General features: G+C 42.1%; 2 protein-coding genes across 2 annotated transcripts; both read right to left on the bottom strand.

The window, feature by feature from the left end:
- Positions 1–1,082: 1,082 nt before the first annotated feature.
- LOC133012492 (23 kDa integral membrane protein-like) lies at positions 1,083–4,402 on the bottom strand. Its single transcript, XM_061080325.1, has 9 exons — positions 4,340–4,402; positions 2,964–3,029; positions 2,530–2,655; positions 2,357–2,431; positions 1,943–2,038; positions 1,743–1,843; positions 1,559–1,664; positions 1,355–1,438; positions 1,083–1,211 (listed from the first exon to the last, which is right to left on the bottom strand). Exons 1-9 carry the CDS (start codon positions 4,397–4,399, stop codon positions 1,089–1,091), a joined length of 837 nt encoding a protein of 278 aa, XP_060936308.1. The 5' UTR covers positions 4,400–4,402; the 3' UTR covers positions 1,083–1,088.
- Positions 4,403–7,157: 2,755 nt separating this feature from the next.
- Positions 7,158–14,577, bottom strand: tspan9b (tetraspanin 9b). Its single transcript, XM_061080961.1, has 8 exons — positions 14,521–14,577; positions 9,681–9,743; positions 9,469–9,588; positions 9,133–9,207; positions 8,920–9,015; positions 8,243–8,353; positions 8,017–8,100; positions 7,158–7,371 (listed from the first exon to the last, which is right to left on the bottom strand). Exons 1-8 carry the CDS (start codon positions 14,575–14,577, stop codon positions 7,291–7,293), a joined length of 687 nt encoding a protein of 228 aa, XP_060936944.1. The 3' UTR covers positions 7,158–7,290.
- Positions 14,578–15,072: the final 495 nt, after the last annotated feature.

Raw genomic sequence — 15,072 nt, forward strand, 5'->3', positions numbered from 1 at the left:
TCTCGTCGTTTTAAAGACACAGGTCCTGTCTGTAATTATAAATATTTAAGAGCAAAGTAGAGATTAGAGAAAAGTCGAAAGAAGCTTTTATCCTGTGAATCTCTGGAGAAACTCATCATGAAACAAGTGGAACAAACTATTCAACTGTATAAACTGTGTTAATGAATGAATATCATCCAGATGTGTTGTTCACTGTTTCCGTGCTGCAGAGGAAGAAAGATGCTTCAGAATTCACACTAAGTATCGGTCACAGGATTTTCGTTCTTTTAGTGTTTTAATATTAGTTTTTTTGACACAACAACTACCTTTGATTTTCAAACTACATTGTTGATAATAGATAAGTGAAAAACCCACAGTGCCATCACAGTTACATTCAGTGACTTCCACACAGGACTCCAACATCAGATCAGAGCAGTGTCAGGGGGGGGGGGGGGTTCCTAATAAAGTGCTCGCTGAGCGGAAAGTGGTGATTCATTCAGGTCAAGGTCAAGTCCTCAAGGTTTTGTTTAATCGCTGAAGCTTTTAGTGCGTGAAGCTGCGCAGACAGAGTTTATCACAATACTGCCTCCCTGTGGCTGCAGGAGAAAACTTCAGCTCAAGACCGCACACACAAACACACACACACACACACACACACATACGCACACACACACACACACACACATCACTAAACAGGAGAGAGCTTTATCTATAGAGTATTGTTCTCAGCCAGCAGACGTTACATTTCATTCCCTGAAGTCCTGATTTGAACTCTAAGAGCACAGATCTCGTCTCAGCTGCTGTCGGAGTCTTTTCTCCACACATCACACGAGAATCACGACAAACATTGGAGATAAGAATCGTCCTGAAACTCGCTGATTTAGACTCCGGAGCTAAAGTGAAGTCGAGCGTCTGACTAATCATCTCAAATTGGAGACTTCCGCCCAATCTTCTGGAGAAATAACTTCGACCTCCACGCTTCCCTGAAGAGGCCCCGGTCCGTTCCTGTGTGACTGATGCAATGATGATGAAGCCTGCGTGGGGGGTGGGGGGGGGGGGTGTTCTGTGAGCTCCGTGTTGTCAGCAGGAATCTCTGGAGGGGTCAGAGGTCAGGTGAGGGAGGGTTTCGGTTGGTATTTGACTCGGTTGTAGTCATCGACGGTGGTTTCTACCGGAGGCGTCTTCCAGTATTCCTCCAGACCCAGAGCCAGACACAGGGCGATGGCCGCCATCTGCAGTTCCACAAGAAAGTTTAAAACCTGGATTAAAGCTTATGAAAGAAATCACGGTAAAGTTTCTATACTTCGAAATTTTCATCACATTTTTGACGCCTTACAATACAGCTTCAAAGTATATTTCAGTTTCTGTACTTTACCGCGATGGTGGCAAACGCTGAAATGATTCCGATCCTGAGTTTCAGGGGGAAGCTCAGGTAACTCTTCAGGATGGGACCGCAGGGCTGCCGCACACAGAGGTCGCAGGTCAAAGGTCACAAAGGGAGCATCTCCCACAGCAGTGTTTGTGAAACTGTACGTTTGAATAGGAACAAAGACAGGAAGTAAAGCGACGGCGGAATCACCTCTGAGTGAACCCCTAACTTATCAGTGGACTGTGGGGTCGGAGGGTAAAGGTCGCGCTCCACCATCACACAGGACCCCTTGGAGCTCCAGTTACCTGGACTAGAGCTGAGGAGGAGAGAGAGGAACAACACTTCAGGAACAGAGCCTCACACAATAAGAGTTTCTCGTGTTCCTCCGTCTGACCTCAGCTGCAGGTCGGAGGGGGGAGGGGTCGGCGAGCAGAGGCAGGAAACAGGAAGTTGATCGCCCCAGTCTGCAAAACTCCTCAAACCACAACACGAGTCCTGAGACACAAACATCATGACGAGTTTGAAATAAGCATTTCAGCCACGATCATGTCTCTTGTTGTTATTAATTGACAGTGAGAGAGCAAAGGACTCAACCGAAGCCTGGAGCTTGTTCAGCTCACTCTGGATGAAACGTTCCGCTCGGTGAAGAGGAGTCACGTTTAGAAACACCTCGTCCACCGCGCCGCCCATCTGCCGCACACAACCACACAGAGCTGCTCAGATCGAGTTCGATCACAGCATCGAAACATCGTCCGCACTGCGACTCAGAGATCATGAGATTTAAAGGTCCGGTATGAAGACTCAGGTAGACACATCTAAATTGTACAACTTGTTGTTTTCTTCACCTCAGAATATTCCCTTTATATTTAAATACTTTATAGTTAAATAATTTATTTTGCCATCAGGAGCGGGTCCTCTAAACCTTTCGAGTTTCTATGACAACCAAAGCTGCCTCAGGTTCTCCTGCAGGTTGTTCAGTGGAGGGCAAGGAGAAGAAAAGTTTATTACCTGAGACTGAACATGAACCAGCGGCGAGGCGACGACCATCAGAGCCACGAACTCCACGAAGATCAGAGCAGAGAACTGTGGAAGGAGATCACAGGTGAGGGTGTGTCTGTGTGTGTCTCTCTGTGTGTGTGTGTGTGTGTGTGTGTGTGTGTGTGTGTGTGTGTGTGTCTCACCACCAGCAGCAGAGGTTTCAGGTCCAAAGACGCAGCACAGACGCCCAGAACAGACAAAAGAACAGTGATGGGACCAAACACCTGGAGGACGAGTAAACCATCGCTACTGGACAACTGGTTGAACAACTGGGAGAGAGGGAGAGAGAGAGAGAGAGAGAGAGAGATAGAGAGAGAGAGAGAGAGAGAGAGAGAGAGAGAGAGAGAGAGAGAGAGAGAGAGAGAGAGAGAGAGAGAGAGAGAGAGAGAGAGAGAGAGAGAGAGAGAGAGAAAGTTCAGATGAGGATTTGGTGAATCTAAATGTGGTTTCATGACTTTTGGAGGAATGGATTTCTTTAAAGAAACTATAATGTTGGATTAATGTTTATAGTTTGTGTTTCATTCCCTTTTCATCGTTCACGCATTCACTTAAAACTCGACCAAAAGGAATCAGTTACCACAGCAACCGGTATGTTGCCGTCGATGGAGGAGAATCCGACGCCGATCATCACGACACCTGACGCCTGCAGAGATAACGGATGGAAACAAAAGTCTGAATAAACTCCTGCGTGAAACTGTGACTATGACTTGAAGACGTTTCTCCTCCAGACAACAAGAAGGAGAAGTGAAAGTCTGACGCTCCAGGCTAGTTAATCTGAAACATGTACAGTAATTAAGTGTAATCAGCTGATGTCGTGTAAACAATAAAAACCCAGCAGCCAAACAGGAAGCAGGGAAACAGGAGCCAGTAAAACACAAATACACACAATGGAAAGTTTTCAGTGAGTAACACAAACATGGTCTTGAAACTTTTACTATGAAACTCATGAGGATCATTTATCATCAGGTTGAATGTTAGAGACGATGAAATCATATATTTACTATTTAATGTTTCATCAACAAACATAAAATTTTATAAATATTAATTTATTACAAACTTTGTAATTATTTTTTGTTTCTTATCTATTTATTTAAAATAATTAAAAATGAATGCACTATGCAATGATTTTTGATTTACTTTTACAATATTAGATGTCAGATACAATGTTCAATAAATATGATAAAAATACATTTCAAGAGGCACATTAATGTGAATGTTTCTAAAAAGCGAGGTCGTCTGCTTTCAGGGACTCGGCCACGTAGAGCAGAGTCTCGTCAGCGTAACATGAAAGAAACATTTTCTCCTGAAGACGACAACATTCAAATAAACATTGAAACATGATTAGAAACTACGGCTGTTGATCAAATTCAGCGTAGAAAACATAAACATACATGAAGATGCATTTTAAATAAATCAAAAGTCGTGTGAGAAGTGAAGTAAAACTTTAAACATCACGTGTCTCGGACATTAAGAGACTGCATCACATTGAAGATGGAACCAGGACATACCAGAAGAAATTAATTATTTCTAACAATGTAATAGATTCATCTTTATAGGCATTCAAATGAAATTGATTCTACACCAGATGAGCGCACTCTAAATTTAATGTCTAAATTAATGAAACCTGATCAAAGTCTGAGTCGTGACGTTTTTAAAAGCTTCAGAAGTAACAAGTTCATTCTTTAAAGTGATAAATAAAATTAACTTGGAAGTGAAGTGATTTAAAATGATCATGAAATGTGTTCATCAATATAAATTAAAGTTAAACTTAATGACATCACAATGAAACAAAAACATGTTTCTCTACCAGTGGAAAAGTGACATGTGAAGAATCTCAGACTCAAACAAGCTGTTTTTAAAAAGTGCTACATTAATGAAGTTTACTATTATTATCAATATGATGAGGATGTTAGCAGCGAGCCGCTAGCAGATAGCATTTAAAGTTTAGCTTACCATTAGCAACACAGTGACACAGATGGCGAGTCCTCGTAAGTAACTTCTGCATCGAGCCATGACTGAGAGCCTGAGAGAGGAGAGCTGGAATAGAAACAGAGCAGGGCTGTGTGTGTGTCTGTGTGTGAGTGTGTGTGAGTGTGTGTGTTTTAGAGTGTGTGTGTGTGAGTGTGAGAGTGTGTGTGTGTGAGTGTGAGAGAGTGTGTGTGTGTGTGATGGATGTTTAAACCTCAAGAGTGTTTGGCCGCTGAACGAAGAACATGACCAAGTTTGGAAGAGTGGAAGATGAGGAGAGAGGAGAGAAGGAGACGAGGAGGAGAGAGGAGAAGGAGAGAAGAAGAGGAGGAGGAGGAGAAGGGAGAGATGAGACGAGGAGGAGAGAGGAGAAGGGTAGAAGAAGAGGAGGAGGAAGGGAAAGGAGATGAGGTTATTCCAGGTAACATTAGATCAAGTTAAGAGGAAGAGAGAAATTGAAAAAGAAAGATGGAGATGTACGAAAAACAGGAAGTGAAGTAGAACGACTGATGGAAAAGAGAAAAAACGAGTGAGAACGAAACAAATATCAAACAATATATCTTTATTTACATGTTTTGAAACACAAGTTGAAACTGTATGTGTTGCTTGGCAACCGGCAGACTCAACAGCCCCGACGGCTTCTTAACGACTTCCTGTATCGTTTCCTCGTCTCCTCACAAACAAACTGTTTCCTTCGGAGGACGCGTTCTACGAAGAACTCGAAGAAGACGAAGAACTCGAAGAACTCAAGGCTGAACTGAGACGTTCTAACACGTCGTTAGATGTTGAGCTGAAGCACGATATCGTGATAACGAACTTCTCGTCTGCCTTCGTCATTATCTCCTGCAATGCATCATGGGTGGTTTCAGTTTATTATGGGATGTCTGGTAACAACACCTTATTTATATTGTGGCAGAATAAAACAGTTTAACAACAGATTCAGTTTCTTTTAAACTCGGTGAAGAGTAAAACTCAGATGGAATTCATTCGAGTGGTTAAACAGAGCCGTGTTTAGTTTGGACTAAAAATAACTGAAGAGGACAGAGTGTGTGCGTGCGTGCGTGCGTGTGTGTGTGTGTGTGTTTGTGTGTGTGTGCGTGCGTGCGTGTGTGTGTGCTTCTACGATCAGCTGTGTCCACCCACACACACAGACACACACACACACACACACACACGCACAGTGACGATAAAACTCGAGCTGCACAAACATGTGACGGACGAAGTGGAACATTCTCATCCGTCATTGTTTTTTCCAGTGTCTCATCAACATTTCAGCCTCCAGGAGGCGCTGTCAGTGGTAATTCACAGCACCAGTAGAACCCAGTTGAAATCATCAACTTGGGATCTGTTTTCTGATGATATAAAAATGGGCTGAGACTCATGATTGACAGCTGAGACTCATGATTGGTACGGCCCACCTCACCACGAAGCCGGGTTTGTATCTGAGATATTTCAGCTTAAAGTGTTTCTCTAATTTTCAGAATAAGTCACAAAGTAAAACACAAGGAGACATTTTGATTTTAGATGATTTATTACTAAACTTTTAACTTTGCTCGACTACATGAAAAAAGCTAAACAAACTGGACCCTTTGAAGTTATAAAGATCAGAACAGACACAACTTCCCAACGTAATTTATTGTCTTTAAACATCTGGAACAGTGATAAACATCAGTATCAGCAGCAGGAACACGACGGGCTCATTATTACAGGATCACAAACAAACATTATCCTCGGTTTCATCACAGCGAGCAGGTCAACGGCTGGTCTGGGGTCAGGTGACGTCCTCACAGGTCCTACTCAGGGATAAATTCATGTATTTTCAGTTGATTTAGAACGATTCAAAGTACAAAGAAAAAAAGACCCAATAGATCAAGTTTGGCTTCACAACATTTAACCACCGCTAAATAACTTTTATAACAAAAACATTGACAAGATGTAATATTCTGTAACGACATAACAAATGTGAAATTCAAGGTTTATTGTTTTATGATGGTAATATTGTTTTTAAATGAATTATTTTAAATGATTAGAAATGATTTTACAGCAGCAGAACCCGACTTTTAGGTATCAGAACAAATGTAACTTTCTTTAATTATAATACATATAAATGTACCTATTTTCATACACCATAGGGTCACAAATCACAAAACAAGGTCTTTATGATACACACAAGTGACTTTTGCCTTATTTATTTTTTTTTGTCATTTATATTTTTGCGAAGGAATGGATTTTATACAATTCTAAAACTAGAAAAAAACTATAACCAAAAATATAAGTGATTGCAATATGTCAAAAATGATGACGACATTTAAGCCAATCATAACACACATACCATTTGAAGGTAATTTTAATGGACACAATGCATGTAGAAAAAAATGGAATAACCTCTGAGAAACTGAACTTTTTATATGGCATTAAATTCAACACCTGTTTTTAATTTCTTTATGGCAGTAATGGGCTTCCATGCTTAATAAGCCTAAAGCAACATGAAGATTTTAGTTTTTGACATTTAACATTTCCCAGGGATTTGTTCTTTGAGGCCTCGTGAGTGGAAACGCTGATTGTTGGTGTTTGAGTTTTAACTTTGACAGGAGAAGAGTTCTGTAAAATCATGAGGCAGCTTTCGTAGGTTCAGAAAACGATGATCATAGTGTTCAGATCGTCTGATTCACTGGATCAATAATTCATTTCCTGTTTCTTCTCCAGGAACCGTTTCAATAATTTATTTCATAATCATGATCAATAAATCTAAATTGTGAACTGTCCACAAACAGTCCACAGGGATAAAGACATATTAGCTTACAACTCAAAGTGTTCCTTCACAATAAAACCGCAGGTGAAATTACAGAAGCACTGAGGTTAAGTAGATGTTTCACAGGTGATTTGGGCACAGCTGATTGGCCGTTGCGAGGGAGCGAGGCAGCGAGGGCGGGGCCTCAGGCGTTTGTGGTGGTGGCGCCGCTGTTCTTCCGGCCGATCTGACAGTAGAGAATCATGGCGAAGACCATGCCGAAGATCTGCAGAGACCAGAACCGATGAGACATTCTACAATCTCTCATCACACTATTGATGTTATTAACACAAACCTGTAGAAACCGACTAAAAATGGACGTAGACTTCGGGTTCGTAAAGTGAAGCAAATGTGTCTTCTGTGTAGTGACCAGCAGGGGGCGACTCCACTGGTTGTTTCTATAAAAGTCTGAGAAAATGACTCGACTTCTCACTTTGTAATAATAATAATAATAATAATAATAATAGATATACATGATAAACATTAATTTCTTGTGTTAATTATTCCTGAATGTTTGAAGATTTCACAGATTAAATAAACTATAAAGAATAAACAGTGTGATGCGAGTTACAATATATGCAAAGGTATTTCTGTTGTAGTTCCCTTGTTTGCCCATGAGGTGGTAAATGGATTTTTCAGGTGTAGTGTTGCAGATCACTGACCTTGTTTGTTTATTTGTTTTTGTGTTTGTTTGTATACAAGTGTGTGTAGATGAATGCAGGTCATATTGATGATGGACCAGATGATTGTAAACAAACACTGCTGATTGTTGTACACACGTTTTATGTAAAATACAGACCTGCTACACAGAGACACATCAGTTGTGTGTTTGTGTGTGTGTGTGTGTTTGTGTGTGTGTGTGTGCACTGACCATCAGGACGGCGACGGCGAAAGCGATTCCCAGGACGACCTTCAAGTGTTGCTCCAGCAGACTGATGATTTTATCACCACAAGTCTGCAGGTGAGACAACATCATCATTATTATCATTATCATCTTCATCACCATCATCTTCATGAAGCTTATCTCCTGTGTCTTTGAATCACAGGCAGAGAATCGTCTCCATGGAGATGACCTACGAGCTGTGACAGGGTCTCACCTCGCTGAAGATGGCGCCCGACTTGCAGTCTGTATCTGTGCTGTTGCAGCGACACGAGTCTGGAACCTTGGTCCAGTCGGCCGCTCCTTTCAGGATGCCACAACACTTCAGCTGGAAGAGAAACACACAACGTCAGCCTGAGACGAATCCGTCCAATCAAACTACTGCTGGGAAGTTAAAGGTCCGACAGATGTTCTGCGAGGAGTTGAGCCAGTTTCTGTCTCATGTGACCTCTGAGCAGGTGACCTCACACGGGACCGCGACCCTCAGCTTGACCCACAGTGTGCAGCTGTTGCCCTCTGGTGGATCCATATGGTAACTACAGCCTGACTGGTTCATGTGTAGGCTTCATGCTTTTTGAATATTTAACTTGATTGTCTTAATCGTCTTTAGTTTTTAATTTTAAAAGTGAGAAAAGTCCTGGAGAAGCTTGTGGTAAGATTAAAAAAGATTTTCAATAAGTCATCCATGAAATTATTATTGTTAAAGAAAATCAGCCAATATGAACTTACATTTAAGGATGTGCATTTATTTTAATATTTCATATAGCATGTGTATATGTTTATTTGTGTTTTCTTTTTATTTATGATAAAGTTAGTTAAACTTTAAATTATCACACTATAACATTTCTTTGTCATGAAGATTTAATAACAACATCTCTAAAGTTCAGTAGTTACCTCACGCTGCAGCGTCTCCACATCATCCCTCACATTCTGTGGTTGTTTCGAGAGCGGAGTTAACTTCTCCAGCTCGACCATCACCAAGTCCTTCACCTTTACACACACACACAGACAATACACACAGACACACAAACAGACACACACCTTGATTATCTCAACAAAGTGAAGAAATGAGCGACGTCTTCAGGACAGATTCACTTCCTGTTTTACCTTTGACTCGCCCACAGCTCCCAGGATTCCGGCTGCCACTAGGAGGATGAAGATGAGGAGGAGGGAGATGAAGAACTGAAACAAAGAGAGGGAGGAGTCAGAATTGAAATTAAATAGCAAGAACATTTTATAGAAATGCAGTGAAACATTCACATTATTTTACAATAGCTCAACCTTAAATAAAGTGTTTTTACCCCCAAAAAGAATCTGATAAATAAAGTTGTGATTTTAAACAGGAAGTGTGAGAGAGAACATGAGAAGATGTGAAGATGTGAAGATGTGAAGATGAGAGAACATGTGAAGATGATAGACATGAGAACTTGTGAAGACTCTCACCAGCAGCAGCATGCAGCGGTTCTCCTTGATGGCTCCACAGCAGCCCAGGAACCCGAGCAACATGATGATGACGCCGATGGCGATCATCAGGTCAATGCCAGGCATAGCCGTGTTAGTGATCTGCACATGAGAGCAGGGGGGGGGGGGGGGGCTCAGCTGCCACTCAGACTTTGTATGTGCTAATTAATCAATTATCCAATTTAGAGTCTCACCTTGTTTGCATCCTTACTGACTTTCAGGTAGATGGACACGCCCAGAATGATGCAACCACTCAGCTGGAGGGAGGGAGAGAGGGGGGGAGGGAGAGAGAGAGAGAGAGAGAGACCGGGGAGAGGGAGAGAGAGGGGGGGGTAGAGGGGGGAGGGTTAGAGGGAGAGAGATTACTTTTGTGCAACATGCTTTGGTGACATCTGGTGGAGAAAACAGCTGAAACTAAATGTCAACACACATTTAAACAGACGAGTAAAATGTGACAGAACAACTGAAGAGTCTGGATCCGACATGAGAAACAAAATAAAGAGAAAGTTTTTATTTTCCTGTTTGTGAATGAAACCCGACACCGACCACAGAGACAGAGAAACGCAGTGACACCGGAGGTCGTGAAGAACCTGCAGCGAGAACACGAACACACACGTCAATGTGTCGTATCAACACAAGTCCTTTGTAAAGTTTCCAGTGTGTTAAAACAAGAGTAGAGGAAATGTTGACACCACACAACGTGTGTGTTTGTTGTGCGTCTCAGAGTTTGTGAACATGTAAAACACAAACATGAGTACGTTTGTTTTTGTTTACGTTAAAATAAAAAAAGTTGGATCATTCTCTGAACGAATGGAAACTAACGTGACAAAAGCATTTTAAGGAAACGACCTCTGTGCTCACAAGAGAAGTGAAGTGAAGCCACCACACCCTGAGTGTACGTACGCACACACACGTACACAAACACACACACCTTGACCAGTGAGCCCAGTTTTCTTTGTGCACATTTAAAGTCGTCATGAAACATTTACTTCAGACACAAACACCTCCTGCGTGTTCCTGAGCAACTCTAACTCTAACTCTTCACGTTGAGAATCCTCCTGTGAGTTTGGAGCTCGTGTCGTCGGTCTCACTCCTGGAGAGCGTTTCGTGTCCTGAGGGGATTTCAGCCACGATTGTTTGAACAACAAACAGAGACGTCGTCCGTCTGCAGGTGGAAACATCACCTGAGGAAACTGTCCCATCAACAGCGAGTTCTGCTAAACTGCTCCAGAACGGAAGCATCACCCAACTCAAGTTGAGGATCAAACTCTGAGCCAAGAGGAGGCCGTTCAATTCAGGTGTGGATGTAGATGATGACGATTATTTGTGTAAATAAATAAGAATCCATCAGACTCAGGTGTCCATCATGACGTCTCAGTCAGTTTTTTTTAATCATCAAATAACTTTTTAACCTCTACTTTGATTTAGTTTGGTCCCATCTGCTAACGTGGAGGAGGTTTATGATCTATACTGCAGCCGGGCACCAGGGCAGGGCAGGAGTTGTGAGTCTTTGTCAGGAGGTGTGTGTGTTTGTTATCTCAGAGTTAAATCTATAATCTGTAATTAAACCTGCGTTTGCGTCACAGCTCAGAAACCAACAGAAAACCTGCAGATCCACATAGTGAAGACAGAAGTCAGCAGGTCTGTACTTGCTGCCGCTTGAATGCATACGACACCGAACCGGAAACACAAGCAATACAATCTCCACATTAACATTACAGAAGATCACTTTCAGAAATTTAAAAAATGTGGTTCATCAAGTTTCCAGTTAATCCGGATGAGATTTGATCTGGATTAATTTACACATTTCACATTTCGTCTAGATTTCAGTTGATATAGAATATATCTGAATATATTTTTTTATATATAAGTTTTACCAGTTCAATAATATATGAACTGGTAAAACTTGTTTATATAAAAATGAATCATGATTACAGTTAATCTGGATCCACTTCCTTTCTCTTTAATTTACCAGTGGTTTTTTTCACTCTGAATCACTTTATTGATTATTGGAGGATTTGAGTGAAGCTGTTCAGAATAGAATGTAAAGTTTACACCGGTTCACACGTGGATCTAAAGCGAAGAGTTCGCACATCGAGGGTGAACAGAGAGAAAATCTGCTGATAATAAAACTAAGTGGTTCATTGTGTGGTTTCATTCCTGCGCAGTGACTCAGTTACACACTGGTTGTGAGTCAGTAGCTCTTGTGGTTAATTTGTTTCTCAAGCAGCAGCAGACGAGACGTCGGCATTTCACAATTCACCACACACACAAAACAAGAGGGAGGTGTGTCCCTGTTTGTTTTGGATTAAATACACAGAAAGAACTTGACGACTGACAGATCGACCGATGAGAACACTCCCTACTCACGGGTTCTGTTTATAACTCGTGAACATCTTAGTTTATGTCCAAATCTATTTATGTTCTTTTAACCCTGGAAGAAAAATATCACTGGATGTTTCTGAATGGCTCGTTCGCACGCAGGAGGCCAGACACGGTCAACCAATCACAACAGAGTGGACCAGCTGACCAATCAGAGCAGACTGGGTGTATCAGGGTTAGGGTTAGGGTCAGGAGGGGGGGGGGAAGTAGTTTCATCTAAAACGTAGTTTGGAACAAAGTTGTATTAAATGTAAATACTTATGTACAGAACCAAACATGACGTTTAAATTCAGATCGTTAAAACCTTGAATCCAGCTGTTTTTGTTTTAGTTTAGATTACTTTTTTAAATTTTGTATACTTTGATTGTATGAATTTGTTCATGAAGATAAAATCCAACCGCCACAACACAACCGGGCGTCACTGTTCCTCTGCTGTTATCAAAACTACATGTTTGTCATTACTGTTGCAGATCTGGTGCAGAAACACACTTTGTGTCCGTCGGGCTGTTTCCTCTGCAGATACCTGAACGCAGCATCTGTTATTCATGGAGGATATGAGGCTCACAGGTGGAAACGCTCAGAGCTGCAGATGATGTTTGTTTCTCTCCTCTCACAGACCACAACATCGCCAGTGTCTGCTGCAGCAGTGAAGGTGAGCGACCACAGGAACCACCGTGATGTATCACTCTGGAGTTTGACTCTGTGTCTTCTATACCGGTGCTGTTACAACTGGGAGGCGTCACTTCACAACTAAAAGCAGCAGTGGAGCCACAAGTTTGAAAAACAACAGTAAAATAGGTTTTACAGTAAATAGCGACTCTGCCCCACCCTCACCATCCTCATCCGCTGTGTACTCTGAGTGGTTCAAATCAAGTTAACATCGATTTAATATGGGAACACGTGGGCAGGACTGAAATAACCTCAGCAGGACTGATGTTCAGACTCTGAAGACATCCTCCGGGTTCATGTGTGAAATCTGCTCAAGTAAAAGTGTCTTTCCTTCTACTCGTCCACCTTCTGTCACAACTACATTAAGGTGCACGTCTACAGAACATTAACATAAAATATCATCAGGTTTCTGTTGAGTTATAAATTGACTAATCAATCATGTGAAGCCGAGCGAGATGAATCCCTCTTTCCCTCCAACACTTTCAGGAAGTTCCACAGACTCTTTCCCCAGAGCAGGGGCGTCGTTAGGCCTGTTTTAGGGGGGCTGAAGCCCCCCTAAAATGTTCTTCAGCCCCCCCAAATAATTATTGGGATTTTTTTTTAATTTTTTTTTTTTAATTTTTAAAAAAAAATTAAACTATTGTTTTACACATGGACAAGCTGTTTATAAGTCTCACATGCTACATATGTGAGTGCGTTTCTGGTTTGTATGTTTTCTCCACCATCAAATTACAATCCAATAGCCTCTCATCATACTTAACAAAAAAGACTGGGCACTAGGACCTTGGGGAGTCTGCATCGCTGCTGCGCTGGCTTTCTCACTCTGCCAAGTAACGTCTCTCATCAAGACAGCAGGATTACAGCCAAGGAGTTTAGCTCAAAGTAAATTATGTACGGAGTGAAATTGTAAGTACAGGTAGTTACAGAATGTGGCTATCTGTAGTTGTTAACGATTGTTACTTGCTTAAATTTAGGTTTACTTGAGGCAAATGAAAGGGAATATTGTAATGAGCTATGTTTACACTAAGCTAGCTACAAATAAACAACTCAGAAGTTGAAAATTATTTCTCTCTATTTGAGAAAAGTTCATATTTGTGTTGTCAAATTTCACAATGACCCTGAAATTCTGTCTCTTCTGTTATCTCATACTGAATGAATGCAAGCAAAGATACAGAGAAAAATCACACTCTTTCTGATTGAACCAATCTACGAACTGTCTGAAACAATTGATATCCGCAGCCCCAAATGAGCCCCAAAAAAATTGGCGCGCGCTGTGCGCGCAAACATTCAGCTTCCTTAGGGGCTAAGCCCCCCCTTTCTTTCAATCCTAGAAACGCCCCTGCCCCAGAGCAATAATTGATGGTCATGCTGGGCTAAACCATGACCTCATTCCAACTTCACTGCCCTTTCAGATTTGAATGCAGGAGCGACACCAGGCAGCAGACGACAGACGTGAGGCCGGGCGTCGAGCCACGCCCTGAAACCAAACCTGTTTGTTTGTGGAGGGAGCGGCCGAGAGATAAAGATCAACACAACCGGTTCTACGCTGCTGATACCGAAGAAAAGAGACTAGGTGAAAAGAGACAGAGGTCACAGCAGAGACAAACCTTACACTCAAAAGACAAATAAAAAACTGTTACACTTAAGCGAACAGAAAATAGGATGAAATTAGTTTGTTAATTAATTTTACTTTTGCTATTAAATGCCTCAAGACCAGTGAACACACCCATCACCGAATTCATGCTGCATCAGAACCAAATAGAACTCAACTATCTGAATGATTGATGAATGAAAAAACATCATAAATCTGCCACTGATTCACAATCAAAACCACTGGAAGGAGTATTAGTCTAATATAAACAGAAAGTCCAGGCATGATCAATTCTTAGGAACGTGACGATTTGTCCAGTTCTTTACCTGTAAAGTGTTGAGAAGTTCAACAGGAGGATAAAACTAAACGATATCAGGTTTTTCCAGACTCACCCAGAACAGGAGGTTGAAGAAGAAGAGCAGATATTTGAGGCACTTGTTCACAGCCATGATGTTTCTCTCGTCACTCGTCCGACTCCTCTGCAGCTTCTCGTTCAGGACAGAACACAAAGACACTCCCTGAGACGAGGAAACAGACCGGCCTGTTCCACCGGTTTCCACCTCTCACTCGTAGGACTTCCCCTTTTCTGCTCCTTGCTGCCGCCTGACCCCCCCCCCCCCCCCCCCCCCCCCCCCCCACACACACACACACCCCCCCCCACCTGCTCTGATATCTGTGACTGTTTCTGTCCTACGACACCTCAAAGCAGAGACCAGCCCATGACCCCTAAACCACTGTTCTACCTGAAACCAGCAGCTGGATGAAAGTGAGTCTGATGTGTGAGTGTGAACATGAGAAAGTTTCCTCCTTCTCTCCCTGAGCGTCTGTTCTCTGTGACTCTGGTGAGTGGGTTCCATCTCCTGAGAGAAGAACTGACTGGGAGTCACAAACTGTCACAACCAGCTGCAGCTGAAGGGTGAAGCTGAACTGAGATCAGTTAAAAA

The sequence above is a fragment of the Limanda limanda genome, chromosome 1, assembly GCF_963576545.1.
Source record: "Limanda limanda chromosome 1, fLimLim1.1, whole genome shotgun sequence".
Classification (NCBI taxonomy): Eukaryota; Metazoa; Chordata; class Actinopteri; order Pleuronectiformes; family Pleuronectidae; genus Limanda; species Limanda limanda.